We start from the raw sequence: 23,158 nt of genomic DNA, 5'->3' as shown, positions 1-23,158 counted from the left end.
GAAAAAAAATTGTTTTGTTCGATTGACAATTTCACTGTAAACCAGTGCAATAAATCTCAAAAAAATCATACTTAAATCAAATCGTCACACCGAAAAAAATGCCTAGGACCCGTATACCAGGAATTGACTAGGTTTCCTAGTTACGAGAGGAGCCAACTATAGAATCCTGGTCAAAGTAATAAGATTCAAGCATAGTTAAAGTGATCAGGAAAATTAGTCGATGTAATCAGGAAAAATAGTCAAATTGACTAGGAGAATAACATTAGATTTACACTGTGTATCATAATTATTTGAAATTGCTAATCAAATTCTTATTATCAAATAAAAGAGACAAACTAATTATAATAAAAAAAATTAATTACTGTATTTGAACATATTTATATTTGACTTTGTATTTATATACCTTAGAATTAATTTAAACTTATAAAATAAATATTTCACGCTGGGGGGACGCGAACACCTGAACCTAACGAATACGCACTTTGAAACCCGGAACGATAACCACTACACTAAACACGACTTGGTATTTTAATTTTTTAATACACGGAAAAAAATAGTCGCAGAAATTTTCAGCGACTAATCGAAGACTCTCGGATATGAACGAATCTTTTATAGACTTTTAGAAATGTTCTACGATTTTAGCAGAAATTCTCCAAAAAAAGTCGAGGACTTTCTAGAAACCTAGTAGCGGAAAACAGTCTCGGAATTATTCTAACACTTCATAGAAGGTTTCGTCGACGAGTCGCGGAAAATGGTGCGCACAAAAGTTGCGCGCGTTAAAACCAATAAACACTGTTTTTTTAACATTTTTTTTTAACAATTTATGTCAATTGATTGTCAAGATTATTATTATTTTTATTATTCAATGTGTCGATATTAATATATACATTAAAAAATTCTAAATAATTTCCGCGACTGTCAATTAAAAATTAGAACGCTGTAGAGTAAATTCAGGTTTGTAATTTTCCGCGACTGTGGCGGAATCGGTTACATGCGCGTGGAGTCTTCATTTTCTTCGACAGTCGCGGAAAGTTTCTTCAAATGTAGTCTATTTCTTCAAAAACTGTGAATATGATTTTTAAAACACTTTCCACTAAATCCGAGAGTCTTCAACAAAGTCGAGGAAAATTTCCGCGACTTATTTTTTCCGTGTAGACACTAGATTTTCGAGTCAAAATACAATACTTAATCAGATGATGTTTTATACATTTCGAGTACACAATTTTATACACTTGTCAAAAACTATTTCCCAAGTGCGAAAACCAACGCGGCCCAACACTGGCCCAGTATTGGCAAAGCTGGCATAGAGACTTGGCAGACAATATTGGCCCGACTTTGCGCCGACTCTTGTGGTGTTAACCGTGGTTGGACGTCGGCAGCCAGATCTCGGCAGACATTACTGTCCCAATATTGGCACCAAATCTCGGCAGACATTAATGGCCCATTATTGGCAGCCAGATCTCAGCAGACATTAATGGCCCAATATTGGCTGCCATTACTCCCCCAGTGTTGACAAAATTAGAAAAAAATAAAAATAATTTTTTTTTATTCAATTAACTAATTAATTTATAACATTTATACGGCTTATTTCCCTAATTTAAACGCAAACTTACAAATATTTGAAAAATTCTTACCTCTCGCGGGGATCGATACCTGAACCTGACGCTCCACAGCCTAACACTCTGACCACTCTGCTACTCTGACTTGAAGTCGAGGAAGCAAAAGGGTTCTTATAAGCTACACTACACTGGCCAATACTGTGCCATTATTCGGCCGAGCTACGTCCCAATATTGGCAATTATAATTTGCCATCATAGATACAAAATGATAGACATTAATGTGCCATTCTTGGGCCAAGCTACATCCCAATTCTGGCAATTATATTTTGCCATCAAAGATACAAAATGTTTGCCATTAAAGTGCCAACAATGAGCCATTAATGGACCGATCTTCGTCACATCACTGGCAATTGAATTTTGCCATTAAAGATTGATCAACTTTGCCGTGAATGTGCCGTTATTGGGACAAGCTACGCCCCAATACTGTCAATTATAATTTGCCATGAAAGATACAAATTTTTTGCCATTAAAGTGCCAATAATGAGCCGATCTTCGTCACAACACTGGCAGTTGTCTTTTACCATTAAAGATTGATCAACTTTGTCGTGAATGTGCCATTATTGGGCCAAGCAACGCCCCAATTCTGGCAATTATATTTTGCCATTAAAGATACAAAATTTTTGCCATTAAAGTGCCATTAATGTGCCTTTAATGGGCCAATCTTTGTCACATCATTGGCGATTGAATTTAAAAAAATTTTAATATCATAATTCATGGTATATTTTTAATATTTAATTATTATCTGAAAATTTGACTAGAATCCATTTTGAAATCAATTTTTACTACAAAATTCTACGAGAATTTAATTATTTAAATGCAAAAATAAATAATTTATTGAATAACTAAATGTTTCTTAAAATTGAATTATGAGAATTAAATTTTAAAAAACATTCATTTATTCAATAAATTTTCTTAAGGAAATAATTTGCATCATTTCTATTTCTTAATTACAATTGCTTTAAGAAAAATTCAAAGATTTTTGAAAAATGAAGGAAAAAAATGTTTATAAATTCTATTTGTCAATTGCAAATATTAATTGAAAGTGAAATTGAAAATTTCTTAATTTTTAGATAATAAAGGAAAAATTTTACTCAAAAAAAGGTTTCTGTAACATTTATTTACGAATTTCTTTAATTGTAAAATTATATGAAAACATTAATAACTTCTTTTTTAAATTAATACTTAATTAAACTTTTTCAAAAAAATTAATTCTTTAAAATTGACAGTTAAAAATATAGAAAATTCAAAGTTTCAAATATTTTAATTTGAATGCTTTTCAAGCTTATTCAATTATTTAAATACAAAATAAATAATTTATTGAATACCTGAATGTTTCTTAAATTTCAATTCTTATAAAAAATTATACCAAATTAAAATGGCATTAATGTGCCTTTAATGGGCCGATCTTCGTCACATCACTGGCAATTGAATTTTCCTATTAAAGATTGATCAACTTTGACAATAACGTGCCGTTATTGGGCCAAGCTACGCCCCAATACTGGCAATTATAATTTGCCATCAAAGATACAAAATGTTTGCCATTAAAGTGCCACTAATGTGCCATTAATGGGCCGATCTTCGTGACATCACTGGCAATTGAATTTTGCCATTAAAGATTGATCAACTTTGCCAATATTATGCCGTTACTGAGCCAAGCTACTCCCCAATACGGGTAATTATAATTTGCCATGAACGATACAAATTTTTTGCCATTAAAGTGCCAATAATGAGCCATTACTGGGCCGATGGTCGGCACATCACTGGCAATTGTCTTTTGACATTAAACATTGATAAACTTTGCCATGAATGTGCCGTTATTGGGCCGAGAGCTGGCCCAGTCTTAAAAAATTTGAAATTCTGACCATCGGCACCATCATTGGCCCAGTAATGGGACGTTTTGGTTACCAATAATGGCCCAGTAACTACTGCCAATTCTCGGCAGACATTACTGCACCAATGATGGGCCGTTTTTGCAGTCTTGGCATTTCGCACTTGGGTTATTTTTAATTATTTATGACATTCAAATGAAAATAAATTTAAATAGATAAATTATTGCAAAGGTAAATTTTCAAACACACACTGTAAAAACAAAGTCTTCCTTTAAGCCAGAAATTTGTCTTTTTTCAAGGTGTAAACGGAAGTAGACCATATTGGCTGAATGTCAGTAATGATTAGAAGTTTAAAAAGAATACTCCCCAATTGATACAAGTGAGGTGTTAAATGAACTGAAATTCAACTGTAAGCTAGTAAGAAGGCTAAAATTTAGCCAAACCATCTAGCTAAATTTCAGCCTTCTTACAAGCTTACAGTTGAATTTAAGTTTATTTAACACCTTACTTGTATCAATTGGAGAGTCTTCCGTTTACACCTTGAAAAAAGACAAATTTCGAGCTTAAAGGCGGTGTCAAAGTCGATGCGATTTTTCCATTGAAGCTCAATGCAAAAATCCAATCGACTTTGACACCGCCTTAAAGAAAGACTTTGTTTTTACAGTGTATGTTCATATTCTTGAATTTTATTAAAATAAACATATATCACATTCAATTTCTTATAACAAACAACAATTATTAAAACTATCAGTAGAAATTTTTCTCTTTAAGATAAAGAATTAAATGCTAATGCACATATATATATTAGGTGAAATTAAGATTATAAAATGTTTATAAACTTGTTTATAATCGAATTAAAATATTAACATACTAATAAAACTAAACTTTCTGTCTAAGATTCACGAATTATAAATATAATTTATGGACTTATATATTATTAATAAAACACGAGTCAAAAGTAAACCGGCGACGCGACGCGCTATTCAGACTTTTCACGTTTGCAAATTGCGTCCCTTGTGACGTCTCAATCAATTTTTTCATCCTCGCCAGACTTACAGTCAGCTGTTAGCGTACCTTATTAGAAGTTAATTTCATCTAACTTTTTATTAATACCATTGGATCTGAAATTAAGTCCGGTGTATTACAAATAAATTACAAACTGAGTTTTATTTAAGTAAGAGTACAACTAACTTTAATTTTCAGTTAGTTTTTATGATTAAATAAAGTTGATAGCTTAAGATAAGTCAAAAATTAAAACTAGCCACCATTAAATTTAAGACTTTGTTTTTACTGTGCACTGCGCGATTAAAATAGTAAAAATGTTGTCATCACGTGCGTAAAAATTTCGACGATTTATATTGAAACCTAACCAAAAAAGTCTGAAAGAATTGACTAATATAATAAATTAAATAGTTTACTTTCTAAAACATGGACCATCTATATTTCCAGAGGTTCCGAGAAACCAGCAATTTTGATGTATGTAAGAACTCCATTTTATGTACAAAAAATAGACGCGAGTAATGATAAAAAATCGTTTTACGAAATCACGATAAATGACGCGAAAGATATAGAGGTAAACACTGTCAGAACAGAAGCAGACGCGTGCGCATTATGGAAATAGGCAAAATTACTAAAATCCTAGTCAATTTGACTAGGATTTGCAGGGTTGTTTTTGCCAGGCTTGAATTTGTTGAATCAACCTAGCGATCCTAACCATAATGATTAGGAATCCTTATTACTTTTACTAGATTAAGATTAACTATAGAGTCATAGTTAATAATACCATCGGGTTTTTTTTCGGTGCATAAAAATAAAATTTAAAATTTTTATAACGATTTGAAAAAGATGATGTAAACTATATAACTGCAGGCTTCGAAGTGACACACTTTTCCACTTTTTTGACACTTTTTTTGGTCAAGCCTACTTTTTGCTACTTATTTTGGCAAAAAGCTACTAAATGCTACTTTTTTCCAAAAAATGTAAAAAAAATTTACAGAATTCAAGAATTTTAGTTTTTTTGGTGAATTTCGTAGATTTCAAAAAACCCGCCAAATGAATTAAATTTATTATTGGACGCGTGATTATAATATACACTGAAAAAAAAAAAGTATTGAACCAAGAAAATTTTTCTTGGTTGAAGCAAATCGTGGGATTGAATACGGCCAAGACTATTAAAGTATTGATTCAAGAAAACGATTTTCTTGACATAGGATATTTGGGAGAAGAACATATATTCTTGATCCAAGAAAATATGGAATTCGACCAAGAAGTTAGTCTTCTTATACGAAGTATGAAATGTATTAAATGAATAAAATATTTTCTTGTTCTAAGAATATATATAGTTAATTGAATTATTTTATTTGATTCATTCAATTTTTTGTAACGTTCTTTCAAGTAATTCAAGATTTAAATGAAGAAAAAATTTATTTTGTGAGAGAACGCAGATATTCTTGATCCAAGAAAATATGGAATTCGATCAAGAAGTTAAGTAGCATGTAAGAAATGCAGAATATATTAATTCAAAATCATTTATGTATCAAATCAAGAAAGTATGTTCTCTGTCCAAGAAAATATTTTCTTGATTTGAGAAAATTTATAGATTTCAATCAAAAAAATACTTTCTCAATACAAGTAAATTATTTACTTAAATTACCCCCCCCCCCTTACCCCCATCCCATCTTTTCTAATACTTAGGTCAAACATTTTTATTATTTAATTAATTAACATTTATATTTTTTATTTAAATAATTAAATAATTGTTATTTTACATATATATTTACATTAAATTATTACTTAACACAAATACAACAAATATACCTTGAAATAAAATTTTCCACGGTCGGAGGAATTGAACTCGGGTTGCACGCACCAGAAGCCGTCACGCTACCACTATGCCATCCTAGCCTCAATGGACAGTTTTCGAAAACTGATATTTAAGTTGCATATACATTTGAAGAAAAATATTTTCTTGGATCAAGAACACCGGCATTGTGTTAAGTAAAAAAAAGTTTCAAAGCAAATAAATAAAATGATTCGATTCAAGAAACACGAATTCTCCAGACAATACTTTATTATTTCGCTTAAGAACATGATATTCTAGATTCAATACTTTTTGGTACTTCGGAAAAGTAAAATATTTGGTTGAAATAATTACATATTGAGTTCTGCCAAATACTAAATTGTTAATTCAAGAATTCTGTTCAATGCTAATATTTACTTGACACAAGAAAATGAATTTCTTTCTTCAAATAAATATGGGATTAATTGAATGTAATTTTTAATCAACTTGAAACAAATATTTACTTATATTAACCTTCGTATTTTCTTGAATCAGGATTATATGAGCGTTGAATTAAGTAAAAACTTTTTTAAAGGAAACAAAAGAATGATTTAATTCAAGATCTTACACTTAATTGAATTGAATAAATAAAATATTTCATTCCAGAAAATATAACATTCTCGCAAGAAATTAATGATTTTGAAACATGAGAATATAGAAATGCTTCAAGTAAAAGAAATGCTTAGATTAATTAATATTTCTTTGAAACAAAATAATTTTTAATTGAGTTGAAACAATTATTAACTTGTATTAATCTTCCCATTTGCTTGGCTCAAGACTATGGGTGTTGGATGAAATAAATAGTTGCTTTAAAGGAAATAAAAAAATTATTTGACTCAAGATACCAAATGACTCAAGGTAAATTACTTGACGTGAGAACATGATATTCTTGATTCAATACTTTTTCGAGACTTGGCGCATGTAAAACAGTTCGTTTGAAACAGTAAGATATTTACTTATGTCAAACCCATATTTTCTTATTTCAATAACTTTGATCAATGCTCAAAATTACTTGACACAAGAAAATAAATTTCTTCTAATAAGAAAATATGGGTTTGTTTCAAATAAATCAGGTCAAGAAAATGCATTTACTTGATTCAATGAACTTTTTTTTTCAGTGTAGGGGAGGGTAGGCTACATTGAACCGGGTATTTTATAAAGTCCAAGAACTAATTAAGGGGTTACGCCACCCTGAACGCATGAAAATCGGATGGTTTTTTAGGAATTTTTTTGATAAAACTGTTTCAGGTAGGACTTCTTTACATTTATTGATGCTTTAGTACATATATTGAGCTTTATAAATATTTAAAAAAAAATTGTTTTTAATTAAAAATGGCGGAGATATAACTATTGGCGTGGATCAATTTTTCCGGAGCACTCCTTGATGGTGTACATGATTGGCAGTTCAATTTTTGTCAGAAACAAGTAAAACAATATTTTTCTTAAAAAGTGATAAATTTTGAACAGAGTGACGAAGCCATTTTAAAAAAAAAATTTTTTTACGCAAATGGAAGCACTTCAAAAATTGACATTTTTTTTTTGGCTAAAATTACCGTATAAAAAATTGGATAAAAAATTTTCAAATTATTCAATCAAAAAAATCCCACGTCACTCTGTGGAAAATCTATTTAGGAAGATGTATATTAATTTTCAAGTCAATCGATTGAATAGTTTTTGAGTTATCGTGTACACCGTCTCGAAAATTGTGGTTTCGAGAAAAACGCAAAAGAAGAAAAAAATGAACTTTAGTGTATTATAACTTGAAAATTTTTCAATTTACTATTTAATCAGCAATTCCTGGGCCATAATTTTTTTTATTTAAGAATGGAAGGGATACAATGAAAAGGACCCTTCCTAAATCATGAAAGGGCCCCCTAGACCATTCGAAAATAGAAAGTCGCTGCTTCCAGCAGCTCTCGGCGCGTCCCCACCGCGCTGACTTCTAATGACCATAACTTTTGTAATTAGTGAGACATTGTCTTCGGCGACATCTCAAAATATTCGTTAGAATATAAACTTTGAAATTAAGCAAAAAAAAAAAATAAATTTTTTTGAAAATTTCAGGGTGGCGTAACCCCTTAAATTTTACTAATTTCGATCAGGTTTTTGTATCAAAATTAAGCTGAAGTACTCCTTTAGTTAATACACACGTTACAAACACAAATTATTATCATTAAATAATTAAATTTAATTTTTTTCTAGCCAGTTACACTTTTCTTATTTTGAAGAATGTGTGTCTACATTGAACCACCTGTAATAAAACACTACAATTTACTTCAAAAATAATATTTCCACTTACACATTGTAAAAAATCTTATTTTCCACTCAAAAAAATAGAAAATTGTTATTTAATTGTTATTACTTGTTAATATAGGAGATTAATGTATTTTAATGTCAGGTTAGTTAGGTAAAGTGACAGTTTGAGTTTTTCTCGTTCACAATTGTGATGAAAGCATGTCTTCCAGTATTTTTCTTACTAATTAGTAGAGCAGACAATTTTACAACTCTTAAAATTGAAAATTCTTTGCTTTTTCGGGTGGTTCAATGATGCCGCACTCACTGTATTCACATGACATTCACAACAAAAATTGTTTATAATAAATTTGTGTAAGATTTTTTCTTTATCACATCGGAATATTGAAGTTGACACCCTAAGCGAAATAAATAGCAAGTTTACTAATTTTTAAAACTTCCTACTTCAATAAAAAAACGTCATTATAATTCCACCAAATTTTTTGTTTTGTACGTGAAAAACAGTTTTTTTAGTTTTTCTTTGTAAATAATAAACCTACGTACCCGAAATTTTTGGACATAGTTTGTTTCAGTAAAACTAACTTATATATTAAATAAGAAAAAATTTCACTCAGTCATTTCTCAGAAAATTGAAGTGGTTCACTGTTGACGCTGGTTCAATGTAGCCTACTCTCCCCTATTATAATAATTACTAATAGTGGATGTTTATTAAATTACAAATTTTTAACGTTTCGAATTTTTCGTATCTAATTTTATTATTCTTTAAGCTTCTTAAAAAAATTAAAAACTAAATTTTTCACTATATAATTTAATAGTAATACCTTTTTTGACTTTATAAAAGTTTCATCAAGTATAGAAAAAATCAATTAAGAATGAAAACTTAATTCTTTTGGTTATATAAATTGTTTGATTGAAAATCCAAAATAATATTTATTTAACGTGATTATTTATTATATTATGTTTACAAACTTTATGTCAAATTTAAAAATATTAATTGTATTTTCAATAATACAGTGTTTTAAGTCGGTTGCTCAATAATAAAAAATCATTTATAAAGATTTAAGATCTATCTAGAAAAAAAATTATAATTTTTTTTATTGGAATTAAATTGCTCATAATTTATTATTGTACAAAATTATGGCTATGTGGATTCTAAAATTTAAAAAATTTATATTACTAAAAACAATCCATTTTTTTCATTTTGATATCTGTTATTAGTAAATTACTAAAAAATGTTTACGTTTCATTTTTAAAAATTATGTAGATGGCTGATAAAAAGTTATTGATAGTTTTTTAAAAAATAATAAGGAGAAAGAAGGTGTCAATTTAACTTCTCAATATTATGAGCCTGTTATTAAAAAACAAATTCTTATGAAAGATCTCATTTCAGTATTATTAACAATTACATTTCATTATGTAAATAAAACTTTCCAATGTAAAATATCGACAAAAAAGCTATTATATTTTCATGTTTTATGTTTATAAATCAAAATTAAAAAAAAATTTGTGAATTTCTATTTTTAGTATTTTTTTCTTTCAATTTTTTGGACAACAACATATATTCACTTAATTTTCTTACTTAAAAAACTAATTTTACTTCATTTTTAATATGCTACTTTTTGCTACTTTTTCAATTTAGAGGACACTTTTTTCTTCCAAAATGCTACTTTTTCACACTTTTTTTGACCTGCTACTAGACTTCGAAGCCTGTAACTGGTTTATTTTTACTCCCTGAAGAGGAAATCGTTAAGATTTCGAAACGTTGGAGAAAAAATGTACAATAATATTTGGTCCGAATGAATTCGTTTTTATTTACCTTATGTTTTAATTTTTTTCCATTTTTGGAATGTAAAAAAAATTTTTTTAAAAATGACGATTTCGGGAGAGATGAAATTGTCCATATGAGTTAAAACTCAGGTTTATTTTTCTAATTGAAAAATTTCTAATTTTGTAAATATCTTAACAACAAGCTAGTCGGACAAATTAAAAAAAACATACATTGAACGTAGCGCTAAAAAATCTCGCGTTGCGAGTTCATAAACGAGGCGCATGAATTCTTCCCAAAAGACATTTGATCACCTGGTCACCGGGTAGAATTGCATTTGATAGAATGGACATTAGATCGAAAATTCAACAGATAGAAAAGTCACTAGATAGAATGGACATTTGATCGAAAAGTCGAGTAGGTTATAAACCTTGCAGCAACATTAAAATCTTGCTGCAAGGTTTAAAACCTATTCGATTAAATGATTTTTCGATCAAATGACTTTTCTATCTATTAACTGTTCGATCTATTAGACGATAACCCATAAAATTAAAACTACTTTTGGCCGACCATTTTTCGAGATATAGCTCGTGTACCATCTCTCCCGGAATTAACTTAACAATAGCATTTTATGGAATATTTAAATTATTTTCTTGATATAGCTAAAAATATCGATGTACACACTAAAAAAAAGTTTTACTTTCAGCTTCTTTTTGAGGCTGAATTTAAGGTGTAAACGGAGTCAGCCCCGTTAAACAAGGACAGACTTATGTGAAATACATGGGCTGAATTTAAGGTGTAAACGGAGTCAGACTTTTTTTTTCCTATGTACGTTAAAAATGTACCTTAAAAACGTTTTTAATTTTGCTACTCTATTCATTTCAAATTCAGGTGCATAATTATAACTAACAATAAGCGAGAAATACATTACTTACGTGTTTCTTTACATTTCATGTACTAATAATTGTAAAGCTCGTATATTAAATTTAATTTATTGTAAATTTTCAAGGTAAACGAGATCTCTTGGAATAAAGACTCTGATACATTTTACTTGACCAATGGACAAGGTTGTGTACACATATTAAGTTACCCAGATTTGGAATTGCTACATGTGATCAAAGCCCACCCAGGAACTTGTATTTGTATCGAGTTCGATCCTACTGGACGATATTTTGCTACAGGATCAGCCGATGCACTTGTGTCTCTTTGGGATGCAGAAGAATTGTGCTGTTTGAGAACTTTTTCAAGGCTGGAATGGCCAGTGAGAACAATTTCCTTCTCCTATGATGGAATGCTCCTTGCTGCAGCTTCTGAGGATCTTGTCATTGACGTTGGCGAAGTTGAATCAGGGGAGAAAATAACTGATATTCCTGTAGAGGCTGCAACATTTACTGTAGCATGGCATCCCAAACAGTATTTATTAGCTTACGCTTGTGATGATAAGGACACGTATGACAGGAAAAGAGACGCCGGAAGTTTAAAAGTATTTGGTTTTCCAAATGAATAATTATGTGACACTAGTATGAGAATTTAACTATAAGACGAATAAAATTTATAATTAAGAATATTGTGAAAATACAAATTTATAAAAAAGATCTACTGTTTCCATTTAACACTTTTTTGTTTTTTCAAAAGAATTACATTACTTTCTTTATGATTGCACATGACAAATATTTGTTTGAATTTCATTATGAATTCGTATGTTGCTATGGAATCTTTTCGAACTAAAATTTTTGCAAATTTCATACGAATTGTTAGTGAAATTGTTGTCCTTTAAATAGTTGTAGAATTTATCACTCGGTAAAAGACAATATAAAATATCAAGAAAATTATTAATTCCCCAATCCAAGTCAAATATTAAAATAAAGATAATACATTTATATTTATAAATTTAGTCAGTCAACTTAAGCCGGTCGGGTTAATCGCACAAATTTTTAAATATCAAATTATTTTACGGTAAATTTATATTTGTTAATTATGTTTTATAATTTATTTTATAATTTATATATTTCTCATTTTAATAAACATTTTTCAGTATTCTGATGAGGACAGCAGGGCTGTCAAAACGTTAAAATTGTGTTTTTTATTTTAATATTTGACTTGGAGGATTGATAATTTTCTCGATATTGTATATGGGTAGTTCTACAAACGAGGGAATATATGATGTCCAAGGTTGTTTTTTACATTAATTTTGAAAAAAATAAAATTATTTTCAATGGGAACTGTAGTGCTTATTGATTACTATTATGTTACAAAACGTTGCCCGGTTTCAAAAAATATTTTTTGCAAAAAATAAGCATTCAAGTGCTGAATTCATAGTTTCTTGGCATGTCCCAATGTGAAAATGAAAGTTAGTAAATTATATAAATATTATTTTTAAGCGATTAAATACAAATTTACACTTGGATAATAATTTCAAATAGTTGTACTTTACAAAGATTAAAATAATTGTTACATTACTTGATATTTTATTTAAAAAATATTATCTTGAATTTTGTCCATCGAATTAATTCTCAGTTTCTTGGCATCATAAAAAACGTTAAAAATATTAAGAATTTTCATTCCGATTAATTCACCATTTTTCACAGTGCTTAGTAAAGGTTAACTAAATATGATATCACTTGTATTTTACTTAACTTGCAGTTCAATTAACTAAAATTGTGTACTTTGTGACCGAAATGGCCATTTGATCAGAAAAATTCTCAGTTTCCTGGCACGCATTTTTAAAAAAAATATTTTATGTTTTTATACTTTTGTTGCTCGAGGTGTCGTAGAACCTTATTCCCTGTTGACCAGTATGCTTTATTTTGTTATTAAGCGTTATTTTTCAATTTTTTAGGCGAAAAATGACCAAATTCTCAGTTTTCTGGCACTTTCTGACAGAATACACATGTGCTTAAGATGTAAAATTTACAATTTTTATTTTTTTGACTGGCCACTTTTAGGTAACTTCGATAATACTTTTAACTTGAATTTAACATACTTTTTAAAACCTGAACGTAAAAAAAATATTGTGCCAAAATTTTCTTAATTTTCGTCCTTCGTTTGTAGAACTACCCATATGTTATCCTTTAAATTTTACACTTAATTCTGTATGAGTATTTGTATGGAGTTTTGTACGAATTTTTTAGTGAAAAATTTGTCTCTGGATAAAAAAAATTAACACGGATTTTTAGACAGGAATTCATGTAAAAGTAACCTTTTTAAAAACATGAAAAATAATACAAATTTGATATCCGTTTTTTATTATCTCTTTAAGTTAAAGAGACAAGAGAATTTTTCTCACAAAAAAATCCGTCCTCTGAAAAAAAGCAAGCAGATTTTTTGAATAATTAAATTAAATGATTTCTGATTTCTCGTAGGGATATCCAGTCAAATTTTGCAAGCTATTTCAGGGAAATGTCAGAATTTTATCAAAAGCACTGTAAAAATATTACATTACCAAAATTACTATGAAAATTCTGATTTTTAAGTCCAAAAATATTATAATAAAAGTCCGTTTTTAAAAATAAAAGTCCGTAAAGTCCGTAATTTGATTCAAAAAGGATGAAAAGTTCGTAAATTGTACGATATAATTTAAAAAATTTTAAAGAAATTACAAATGATTCAATTATTTCAGAAATCAAATTGATTCAGAAATTCAATTATTTTCAAAAGTAATAAAATTCTTCACAGAAATTCAATTATGTTTAAAATTTTTTTTAAATTCTCATCAAAATTTCAATTATTTTCAAAAATTTTCCTCAATTCAATGATTTTCAATATCTGCGGTAGTGTAAATTTTTAAAAATAATTTAATTTTGAAATTAATTTTTTTGAAAAAGTTTAATTGAATTTTTTTAATATTATTTAAAGTTTTTATTTTCTAATACTTATTTAATTGAAGAATTTATGAATAATTTAAATTTCGTAAAATTGAATATTGTAAACAAATGGATTTGAAAATTGTTAAAAAAATTTTTTCGAAAATTATTAAAAATACCGTCAACCGGGGCTATTTTGTGCACCAAATAGCTTTTTTTTGATTCAAAGATTTATTTAAATTCAGAATTAAGAGAATAAAAAAAATCAACTTTTGATATATGTTGTGGACATCCTTCTGAAGGTTTCCTATAAATTTTGCAAAGAAAAAAATTTTTTTGTCTTAGTTATAGTCATTGAAAGTCGTGAACACAATAACTCCCGGGATGGGGCTATTTTGTGCATCGAACTTTGTTTTTCTATAATGTTGCGTAAACAATTTTTTTAATCGTTTCTGCTTCATGAAATCTTTTGTGTATATATTTGAGAGTAAATTAAAAAAAGAATGACCTAGTAAAATTTTTTTTGTAGATATATTATACAAAAAATGTAAAATAAAGCACTAAAATTTTGCTAAAATCTGGATTTACTAAAAATTAACAATCTTTCTTTAAATTGTATATTACGCAGATAGTAAATAAAATTTTTTTCTTTTTTAATATATATTTTATAATAATATACTAATATAATTATAAAATGATCGTTTAAACACTTATAAATAACTTTAAAACATCATTTCAATAGGAGCTTTTTTAATGGTTTTGAATGATATTTTTAAAAAACTTGAAATAAATATTTTTAAGGTTAAATAGATAACATATTAATATCTAATATGACTTTCAAGTTATTTTAAGAGAAACGAGAAAATAGTTTTAAAACTAATTTTAAAAACTTATAAATATTAGTTAAAGTTCATTTTTTGAGGTTACGTTGTGCACCGGTAGAGCTTTTAATCGTTTTAATGATTTTAATTAACGTATTTACAGTTTTTTGACAGAAAAGTAAGACAAAAATGTATTAAAATGATAAACAGAATCTTCTTTACTTACTAAATAAAATATTTATGAAAAATATTTGATTTTTTTAAGTGCACAAAATAGCCCCATGGAATCCTGGTTTTTCAGTTTTTTCCACTTTTCTCTTAAAATAATGAATAAAAAGTTAGCGCATTACGTAAGTATCATCATAACACAATTGAAAACAAATATCTAACACAGTTTATGAGACACATTAAAACTCTAGAAGATCTGGTATAATTTTTCCGAACTTTCAAAATTTTTTAAACAAATTTTCCGTTTTTAGGAATTTTTTTCTCTTAATTGCCAAAGAATTAAATAATAACATTTAGTGCTCTCTATTGTCATGTAATCCAACTTTCATTTAACAAAATAGCAGATTAAAATAATTCATTTTAATAATTTTTTTCATTAAAAAACTCGCGTGCACAAAATAGCCCCCGGATGCACAAAATAGCCCCAGTTGACGGTAACCGATTTAAAGAAGAATTTTAGTTAAAAATTCTTGTAAATAATAATTGATTTGTAAATGATTTTATCACTCGGTCATCTTTAATTATAATAAAACATGAAGAAACCGATCACGATGTTTTCATGTTTTATAGTTATGAAAAATTGAATTTATATAGTTTTAAGTAAAATGTTCTCTTATTTGACTCGGACTGGTTATATTTTTGTCAGTAATTGGTCCGTAAATGGTCGATAATTTTTCATTTTTGGTCCGTAAAATCCGTACTTTTAAATACTTTCACTGGTTCGAGTCCTGTATTATTAAAAACTTAGTTTTTGAATTCTCCTTAAAATTTTTCACCTCAAAAACTTTTGAACCACAATTATTTAACGCATAATAGTAGCGATTTCAGATAGCAGACAAGAAAGAGTCATAGCTTCTTATTTGACAAAGTAAGTAGTAAATATAATGAACGTAAAGAAATAAACAAGAAATAATTTTTTTTCAATTTTGATCCATAATTAACAACACAAAAGTCAATTTGTTAAATTAAAGAAAATTTCAGCATTATACAGAAAAACCGATTTAATATATACTTCTTACACTATTAATAAGCTGTGAGTTATATTTTACATTTGAAGATAGTGCACTTTTCTTGATGTGATTGTAATTTAGTCGTTCTCTTTCCTTAAAAATGAAAGCAGAAATATTTTCATTCTTATCGGTTGCTTTTTTAAACTTTTCTTCAAGAACAACAACTTGCGAATAATTATCATTTTGAAGTAAACGAAGTTTAACGTCATCATATTGTTTTAACAGAAGTTCTAATTTATTCACAGCGTTTGGAAGATGTTCTTTAAGTTGATTCCTCTCATCTAAAAGTTCAATATTTGACTCTTTTAATTTTACTTTAAGACTATCCAAATCACCTAAAACCATTAACTCCCTGTTATATTTTTCAATATTTTGTTTACTTTGAAATAATTCTGTTCTCAATTGTTTATTAAAGTTTCTTATTTTTAGTAATATACTGTTCAATCGAAAGAATTCCTTCTCCATGCTCTTTAGGTTCAGGTCATTATTTATATTATTAAATTCGGTATATGTGCTGTTTAAAACTTCTAATTTTCTGTTCTCTGACAGTTCTAATTCACCATCAATTTCCCTTGATAAATGCTCTAAACAACTGGTCACACTGTCAGTTAATTCCTTAAATTTCTTTAATTCAACCGTTTCATTTTCTTTAAAAGAGGCCATAAATTCTTCCATTACTTCCTCTCTTTTACGAAGTTCCTTATATTTAACCAATTTTTCTGACAAAGATGCATCAACATTACTATCCAATTGTTCAATCTCCTGCTCTATCTCCATTATTCGTTTTTTCGCTGCTGTAATATGACGTTCAGATACAGTTATATCAGTGTTGTCTTGTTTGACTTTCTGAAAAAGACTTTTTTTCTCTTCTTCTGGCGAAAGCCTTTTTTTATCCTCTTCTCGTAATGTGTTTCTCTTTTTTGAAATCTCCATTATTTTTGACTGTAACTTTACGGCTTCTTGCTTTATTTGCGACAGCGCTATATTTTCTTCTAGAATTAATTTTTTTGATGATAAATTGTCCAAAGTATACTGCATTTCGTCAACGTGTTTTTGAAGTTTAATTTTTTGTTCGCAGAGTTCATTGTATTTTTTTAAAACTATTTGATTCATGTTTTCTACTATTTTTTCAGTATTCGACCTTTCTGCGACAACAGCCTTTTCAAGTGTAAGTAAATGCTTTTCTTTTCTTTGCCGTTTATTGAACATTGTCTCTATTTCAGATAAAGCAATATCATTAATTTGAGAAAGTTCAGTGGCTTCTTGTTCAATAAAACTTTTTCCAGTATCTACTGTCATTTTGTCAACAACAATATTGTAGTCAGCTAATTGACTTTGAAGTTCAATTAATTCTGATGCAAGTCCCTTTGCTCTTTGATCATAATGCAGGAACGTCACTCTTTGTTTGACTTGTAAATCTACTTCTTTAGAAATATTTGATATTTCTTGTACCAGCTCTCTTATCTTAAGTTGTACAAGTCCTTCATAGTAACGTTTATCTTGTATTTGTCTAAAATTTAAACCATGGGAAATGTATTAATATACTAAATGAAAAAATGTCATAACACTTTCTAGGGAATGATTATATACATTATTATTTTTTTAATGTAAAGAAAATGTTCGTTAAATGATGGACTGAAAAAATAACTTAACGTGATACGCAGTTCTAAAGTAAGGCACCTACGGCTGTGCAATACATTTTTTGAGCCTCCCAAATATAGTGCTCAATGTACATTTAAATATTAATCAGTTTCCATAAAAAATATTTGGGATAATCGTATTTACTTTAAAGGTTCAGTCAAGTTTAGTATACTAAACTTTAATTTTAATCTTCATTCAACTTTTCGCCCAACATTTAATGAACATTTAATTTATTAATTTAACTTTCGCGTTAAATATTTTCTCACATACGGGCATTTTTATATTTACACAATCTTTACTTCCATTAAAAAAAAAAACTTATTTACAGGACGGCTTTTAAATATTTATTGTAAATACAGGGCTCGAACCTTAAAAAGTATTTAAAAATATTAATTATTAATTAATTAATTAATTAATTTTCGAAGAAGTTCTCTGACAAATTTAGAAATCCGTTTGTTTGCAATATTCAATTTTACAAATTTTAATTATTCGTAAATTCTTCAATTAAATATATATTAGAAAATAAAAGCTTCTCAAATAATATAAAAAAATTCAACTAAACTTTTTCACAAAAATTAATTTCAAAATTTAATTATTTCTAAACATTCACGCCATATTGCTTTTAATATTCAATTATTATCTAAAATTTTAACTGAGATTCATTTTTTAATCAATTTTTATTAGAAAATTCTACTAGAATTCAATTATTTAAATACAAAAATAAATAGTTTATTGAATAATTCAATGTTTCTTAAAATTCAATTCTCATAAAGGATTTTATCAACAAAATTTTTAAATACAAATTAAATTCTTCCAACGATTTTTAATAAAAATTTTAAGAATATTTACATTTTCCGAGAAATTCGATTAAAATTGTTTTAAAAATAATTAAAATTCTGTGATGAGTTTTATGATTTATGAAAATAATATTGCTTTCTTAAGAAGAATTTTATTATTTTTTAACATAATTAAATTTCTGCGAAGGATTTAATTACTCTTGAAAATAATTGAATTTCTGCAATAATTTGTAACTTCTCTAAAAATAAAACTTTTTTTTAGAGTTTTTATCTAAAATTTTTCTATAAATCCATTGTTTTTAATAATTTTATGAAAAAGTTTTTTGAGAATTTTCAAATTCATTTGTTTTTAACTGAAATTCATTTTTAAATAAATTTTTATTAGAAAATTGTACTAGAATTCAATTATGTAAATTCAAAAATAGATAATTTATTGAATAATTTAATATTTCTTAAAACTGAATTCTCAAAAAGAATTTTATCAACAAATTTTTAAATAATTGAATTCTTTTGACGAATTTTAATAAAAATTTTAAGAATAATTACATATGAAAATAATTGAGTTCCTAAAAAGAATTTTATTATGTACGAAAATAATTGAATCCCTATAAAAATTTTATTATTTTTGAAAATAATTGAATTCCTGTGAAATTTTTATTTATTTTATGGAAATAATTAGATGTTTGGGTAGAATTCTATTAAAATTTTTTTAAATAATTGAATTGTTTCGAAAAATTTTATTAAAATAGTAGATATTGAAAATCATTTAATTGGAAAAATTTTTTGAAAATAATTGAAATTTTGCAAAGAATTTTATTAAAATTTTTGAAAATAATTGAAATTCGGAGAAGAATTTTATTATTTCTAAAGATATGTAATTGAAATTTTGACTAGAATTAAAAAAAATTTTTGAGCATAATTAAATTTCTGCGAAGAATTTTATTACTTTTAAAAATAATTTAATTTCTGCAATCATTTATAATTTCTCTAAAATTCACCAAATTATGTCGTACAATGTACGAACTTTTCAATCAAATTACGGACTTTACAGACCTTTTTTCAAAAAATTGACTTTTACGGTCTTGAAGCAAATTTACGGACCTAGTTCGAGCCCTGTAAATATGTGCTTGAGGCTTGATTCGAATTTAGATAACAATAATAAAATTATTTTTCACATTTGTACAGAGTAAAAAAAATAATTACCTCATTATTTGCGGTACTCCTCTAGTAGAATTAGGACGCATTGCAGCTATACCTTGTTGAGTTACAGGTCTGTCCATATTATTGTTATTAACAACAAATGAATTTGTTGATAAACTAGTGTTCAAACGATTCGATCCTACTGCGGAATTGAAATGTGGCATCGTATTTGAAAATCGATTTGACATAAGGGATGATGATGAAGATCGTGAATATAAATTTCGATCTGGCGTTTCAGTTTTATTGATATTTGAAAATGTTTTAAAATCATGTATTTCGCTTTTAACTCCTCTACGAGATGTGGGTCTCTCCATTTTTTCTGTGTTGTTTAGTAAAAAATAAAATTTCCTCTTTCTTAAATCTGTCTATTCATATTATCTGAAAATTCGTAAGTAGAAAATTCATGAAATTTCAACTGAGTGGGAACTAAACTTCATTATTTCAGGAGTTACTTATAAAACACATGGAAAGGCAACAATTTATAAAACTAGTATTCATTATAATTTTTAATAAAAAAAAGACTTGTTTTCCAATAATTCAAAATACAATCAAACACCTTACTATTATGATAATAGTGAGGGTGCTTAATTCTATATATATATATATATATATATATATAAAACAAAACAATATTCAATTGTATAAATTAATAAAATTGAGCAGTAATAATTGTTTATAAAACTTACTTTCCTCATCGAGATATTTCTTTATGTCTTAATAATTATAATGAAGCATTAGCATAGAAAACGTCGGGAAGAATGTAAATTTTGTTATTGTATGAAGTCGTTTGTGATGTAAGCGGTTGTCATGGAAACTGACGATTGCCTACACTATGACACCTTTTTTCATTTAAGGGGTTATACTTGTTTGGTATTTTTTTCGATTTTCTTTTATTGGCTTAAAATATACTATAACATTCCTAGAATAATAATCAATAACGTCCTTGCATGAAAACAACTTGAAAATGTTCTTAAAATTATTTTTTCTGGAGAAATTCCGAAGTGTAAAAATAGAAAATTTTAATTTCAAATGCGTTTTTTTTAAACAATGTTTTTTTTATTGGCTTAAACAGGGTTCTTACTAGTGTTGCCGCAAGACGAGACAAGACGAAATTCTTTTCAATCTCGTTTTGTCTTGAAGTCTTGATATTTTTTCAATTAATAAGGCTAGTCTTATTAATTGAAAAAATATCGAAAAAATATTACAGGTTCGGAAAAAAGGAAATTTAATAAAAAAATTAGGAAAACAAAAATTATTCAAGGAATTCAGAGAATTTTATCAAAAATACTAGAATAAGTATTAACTTTCTAGAATTGAAGAAAAAGTTTTAATTTTTTGTGTCAAGCAACCTTTGAAGATATTAAAAACATTTAATTATTTTTAAATTTCCCATGTTCAGCTTACAAACTTTAAAATCAACCACAAATATTAATGCTAAACTTTAAATTTTTTCCGTTTCTAACAATAAAATTAATCTTTACAGATTCTGAAATTGAATTTATTTTAAACTAGCTGCGATACCCGTCTTCGACATGTTTCTTAGTACCTTTATAGTTTTCCATGTTAAGTGTTGATTGGTATTTAACCAATTAGCCCCACAGCACCGAAATTTTCCTAAAAATGTATTAAATATTTACTTGCAATATTCGGCATATTTAACTGAAAAGTTTAGTGAAAATTGTGTAAAGATTTAAATGTCCCGATTAAATAAATGTTTAGTGTGAAAATTTCCTGAACATTTAAATTATATTTTCGCCTAATTATAATTATAATTAGGCGAAGATTTCATTGAAATGTTCAGGAAAGTTTCGCGCTAAACATTTATTTAATCGGGACATTTAAATCTTTACACAACTTTTAATAAACATTGCAATTAAATATTCCGAATATTGCAAGTAAATATGTAATAAAGTTTTAGGAAAATTTCGTTGCTGTGGGGGTAGGCCTGTGCGGTAAACCGGTTTTTTTTCGGTATTACTGGAAACCGGTTTCCGGTTATGTATTCCCGGTTTAAGGTTTTGTTTTTTTAACCGGTTTTTCAAGAAATACCGGTTTTATTTTTTAAACCGGTTTTTCAAGAAATACCGGTTTTATTTTCTAAACCGGTTTTTCAAGAAATACCGGTTTTATTTTTTAAACCGGTTTTTCAAGAAATTCTGAATCTAACCGACTTGCGCATTATGCCTGCGCAAAAGTGACATAACGCCAGAACAGAAACAGATGATTGAGAAAGATTAATCTTTTTTGTTTTTATTAGACATACAGTGATTTTTTTTTACTTAACAGATCAATTAAAAAATGTTGTTTTTGAAAAACAACCTGATTTTTGTAATAAACCAAATTTTCTTAAACCAGTTTTCTTTTTAAATAAAATGGTATTTGAAAAACTCGTATTTAAAAAATGGTTTTTTTAAAAATACCGGTATTCTAAAAAAACCAGTTTTTTAAAAAATACCGGTATTTAAAAAAAAATCGGTTTAGAAAAAAATACCGGTTTTAAAAAAAACCGGTTTAAAAAAAATACCGGTATTTTTTTTAATACCGAAAACCGACTGAAGAACCGGTTTTTTCAAAAACCGAAAACCGGTTATGGATTTTTAATACCGCACAGACCTATGTGGGGGTATATTTAAACTAATTTTCTTGATGATTATTAATATTAATTAATGAAGAAGAAAACAAAATTTTAAGGAAAGTAAAAAGATATTATTTAGAATTTTTTAAAGCGCCCTAAGTGGAAAACCACCATGGCTTAATAACGGCCCAGTACTGGCAAAGTTGGCACCTAGTCTTGGCCGATATTATTGAGACTACTCTTGTAGTGTTAATTACGGTTGGACGTCGGCAGACGTTAATGGCCCAGTATTTACTGCCATTACTTACCCAGTATTGGCAAAATACAAAAACTAATATAAATTATTACATTTTTTCTAAATTAACTAATTAATTTATCATATTTATACGGCTTTTATTTCACTCTGCTACTCTGACGTGAAATCAAGAAAGCATAATGGTTTTATAAGCTACACTATTTATCGATATTGTGATATTATTGGGGCGAGGTACGTCCCAATATTGGCAATTGTATTTTTCCATCATCGCAGATACAAAATTTTTGCCATTAATGTGCCATTACTGAGCCGAGCAACGTCCCAATATTCTGAAACTGAAATTACCAACATTTATTCGACGAAAATTTTTACTTTAGCTAATTGCTTATTTTAATATTAACAGCCCTTTAAGAAAATTACGAAAGGATCACGAATTTCCCGAAATTCCTAGAAATTCAACTAAATTATTGCTTAATAATCAGAAGCCACTTAAAAAAATTGCAAGAGGATTTAAGGCGAGGA

The 23,158-nt window shown here is 27.6% G+C and overlaps 2 protein-coding genes across 2 annotated transcripts in view; one reads left to right on the top strand and one right to left on the bottom strand.

Moving 5' to 3' along the window:
• LOC122501107 (THO complex subunit 3) overlaps window positions 1–11,900 on the top strand; it is a 29,518-nt gene extending 17,618 nt beyond the window's left edge. Inside the window, exon 3 of the mRNA XM_043610379.1 lies at window positions 11,315–11,900. Coding sequence (XP_043466314.1) covers window positions 11,315–11,812 — 498 coding nt within the window. The 3' untranslated portion in view covers window positions 11,813–11,900. The remainder of the gene's footprint in view (window positions 1–11,314) is intronic.
• A 3,918-nt stretch (window positions 11,901–15,818) lies between these two features.
• Window positions 15,819–20,622, bottom strand: LOC122501106 (intraflagellar transport protein 74 homolog). Its single transcript, XM_043610378.1, has 3 exons — window positions 20,492–20,622; window positions 19,809–20,183; window positions 15,819–17,677 (listed from the first exon to the last, which is right to left on the bottom strand). Exons 2-3 carry the CDS (start codon window positions 20,117–20,119, stop codon window positions 16,159–16,161), a joined length of 1,830 nt encoding a protein of 609 aa, XP_043466313.1. The 5' UTR covers window positions 20,120–20,183; window positions 20,492–20,622; the 3' UTR covers window positions 15,819–16,158.
• Between the last annotated feature and the right edge of the window lie 2,536 nt (window positions 20,623–23,158).

Source organism: Leptopilina heterotoma, unplaced genomic scaffold (assembly GCF_015476425.1).
Source record: "Leptopilina heterotoma isolate Lh14 unplaced genomic scaffold, ASM1547642v1 Lhet_201, whole genome shotgun sequence".
In the NCBI taxonomy this organism is placed as follows: domain Eukaryota; kingdom Metazoa; phylum Arthropoda; class Insecta; order Hymenoptera; family Figitidae; genus Leptopilina; species Leptopilina heterotoma.
This window is presented reverse-complemented; position numbering and strand designations above follow the sequence as displayed.

What these genes read in the sequence shown, in the direction of transcription:
- LOC122501106 (XM_043610378.1), bottom strand. Translation starts at nt 20,119, where the DNA reads ATGGAGAGACCCACATCTCGTAGAGGAGTTAAAAGCGAAATACATGAT. An exon ending in GGAGTACCGCAAATAATGAG is followed by an intron (nt 17,678 to 19,808) that starts GTAATTATTTTT and finishes TTTAAATTTTAG; the next exon opens with ACAAATACAAGATAAACGTT.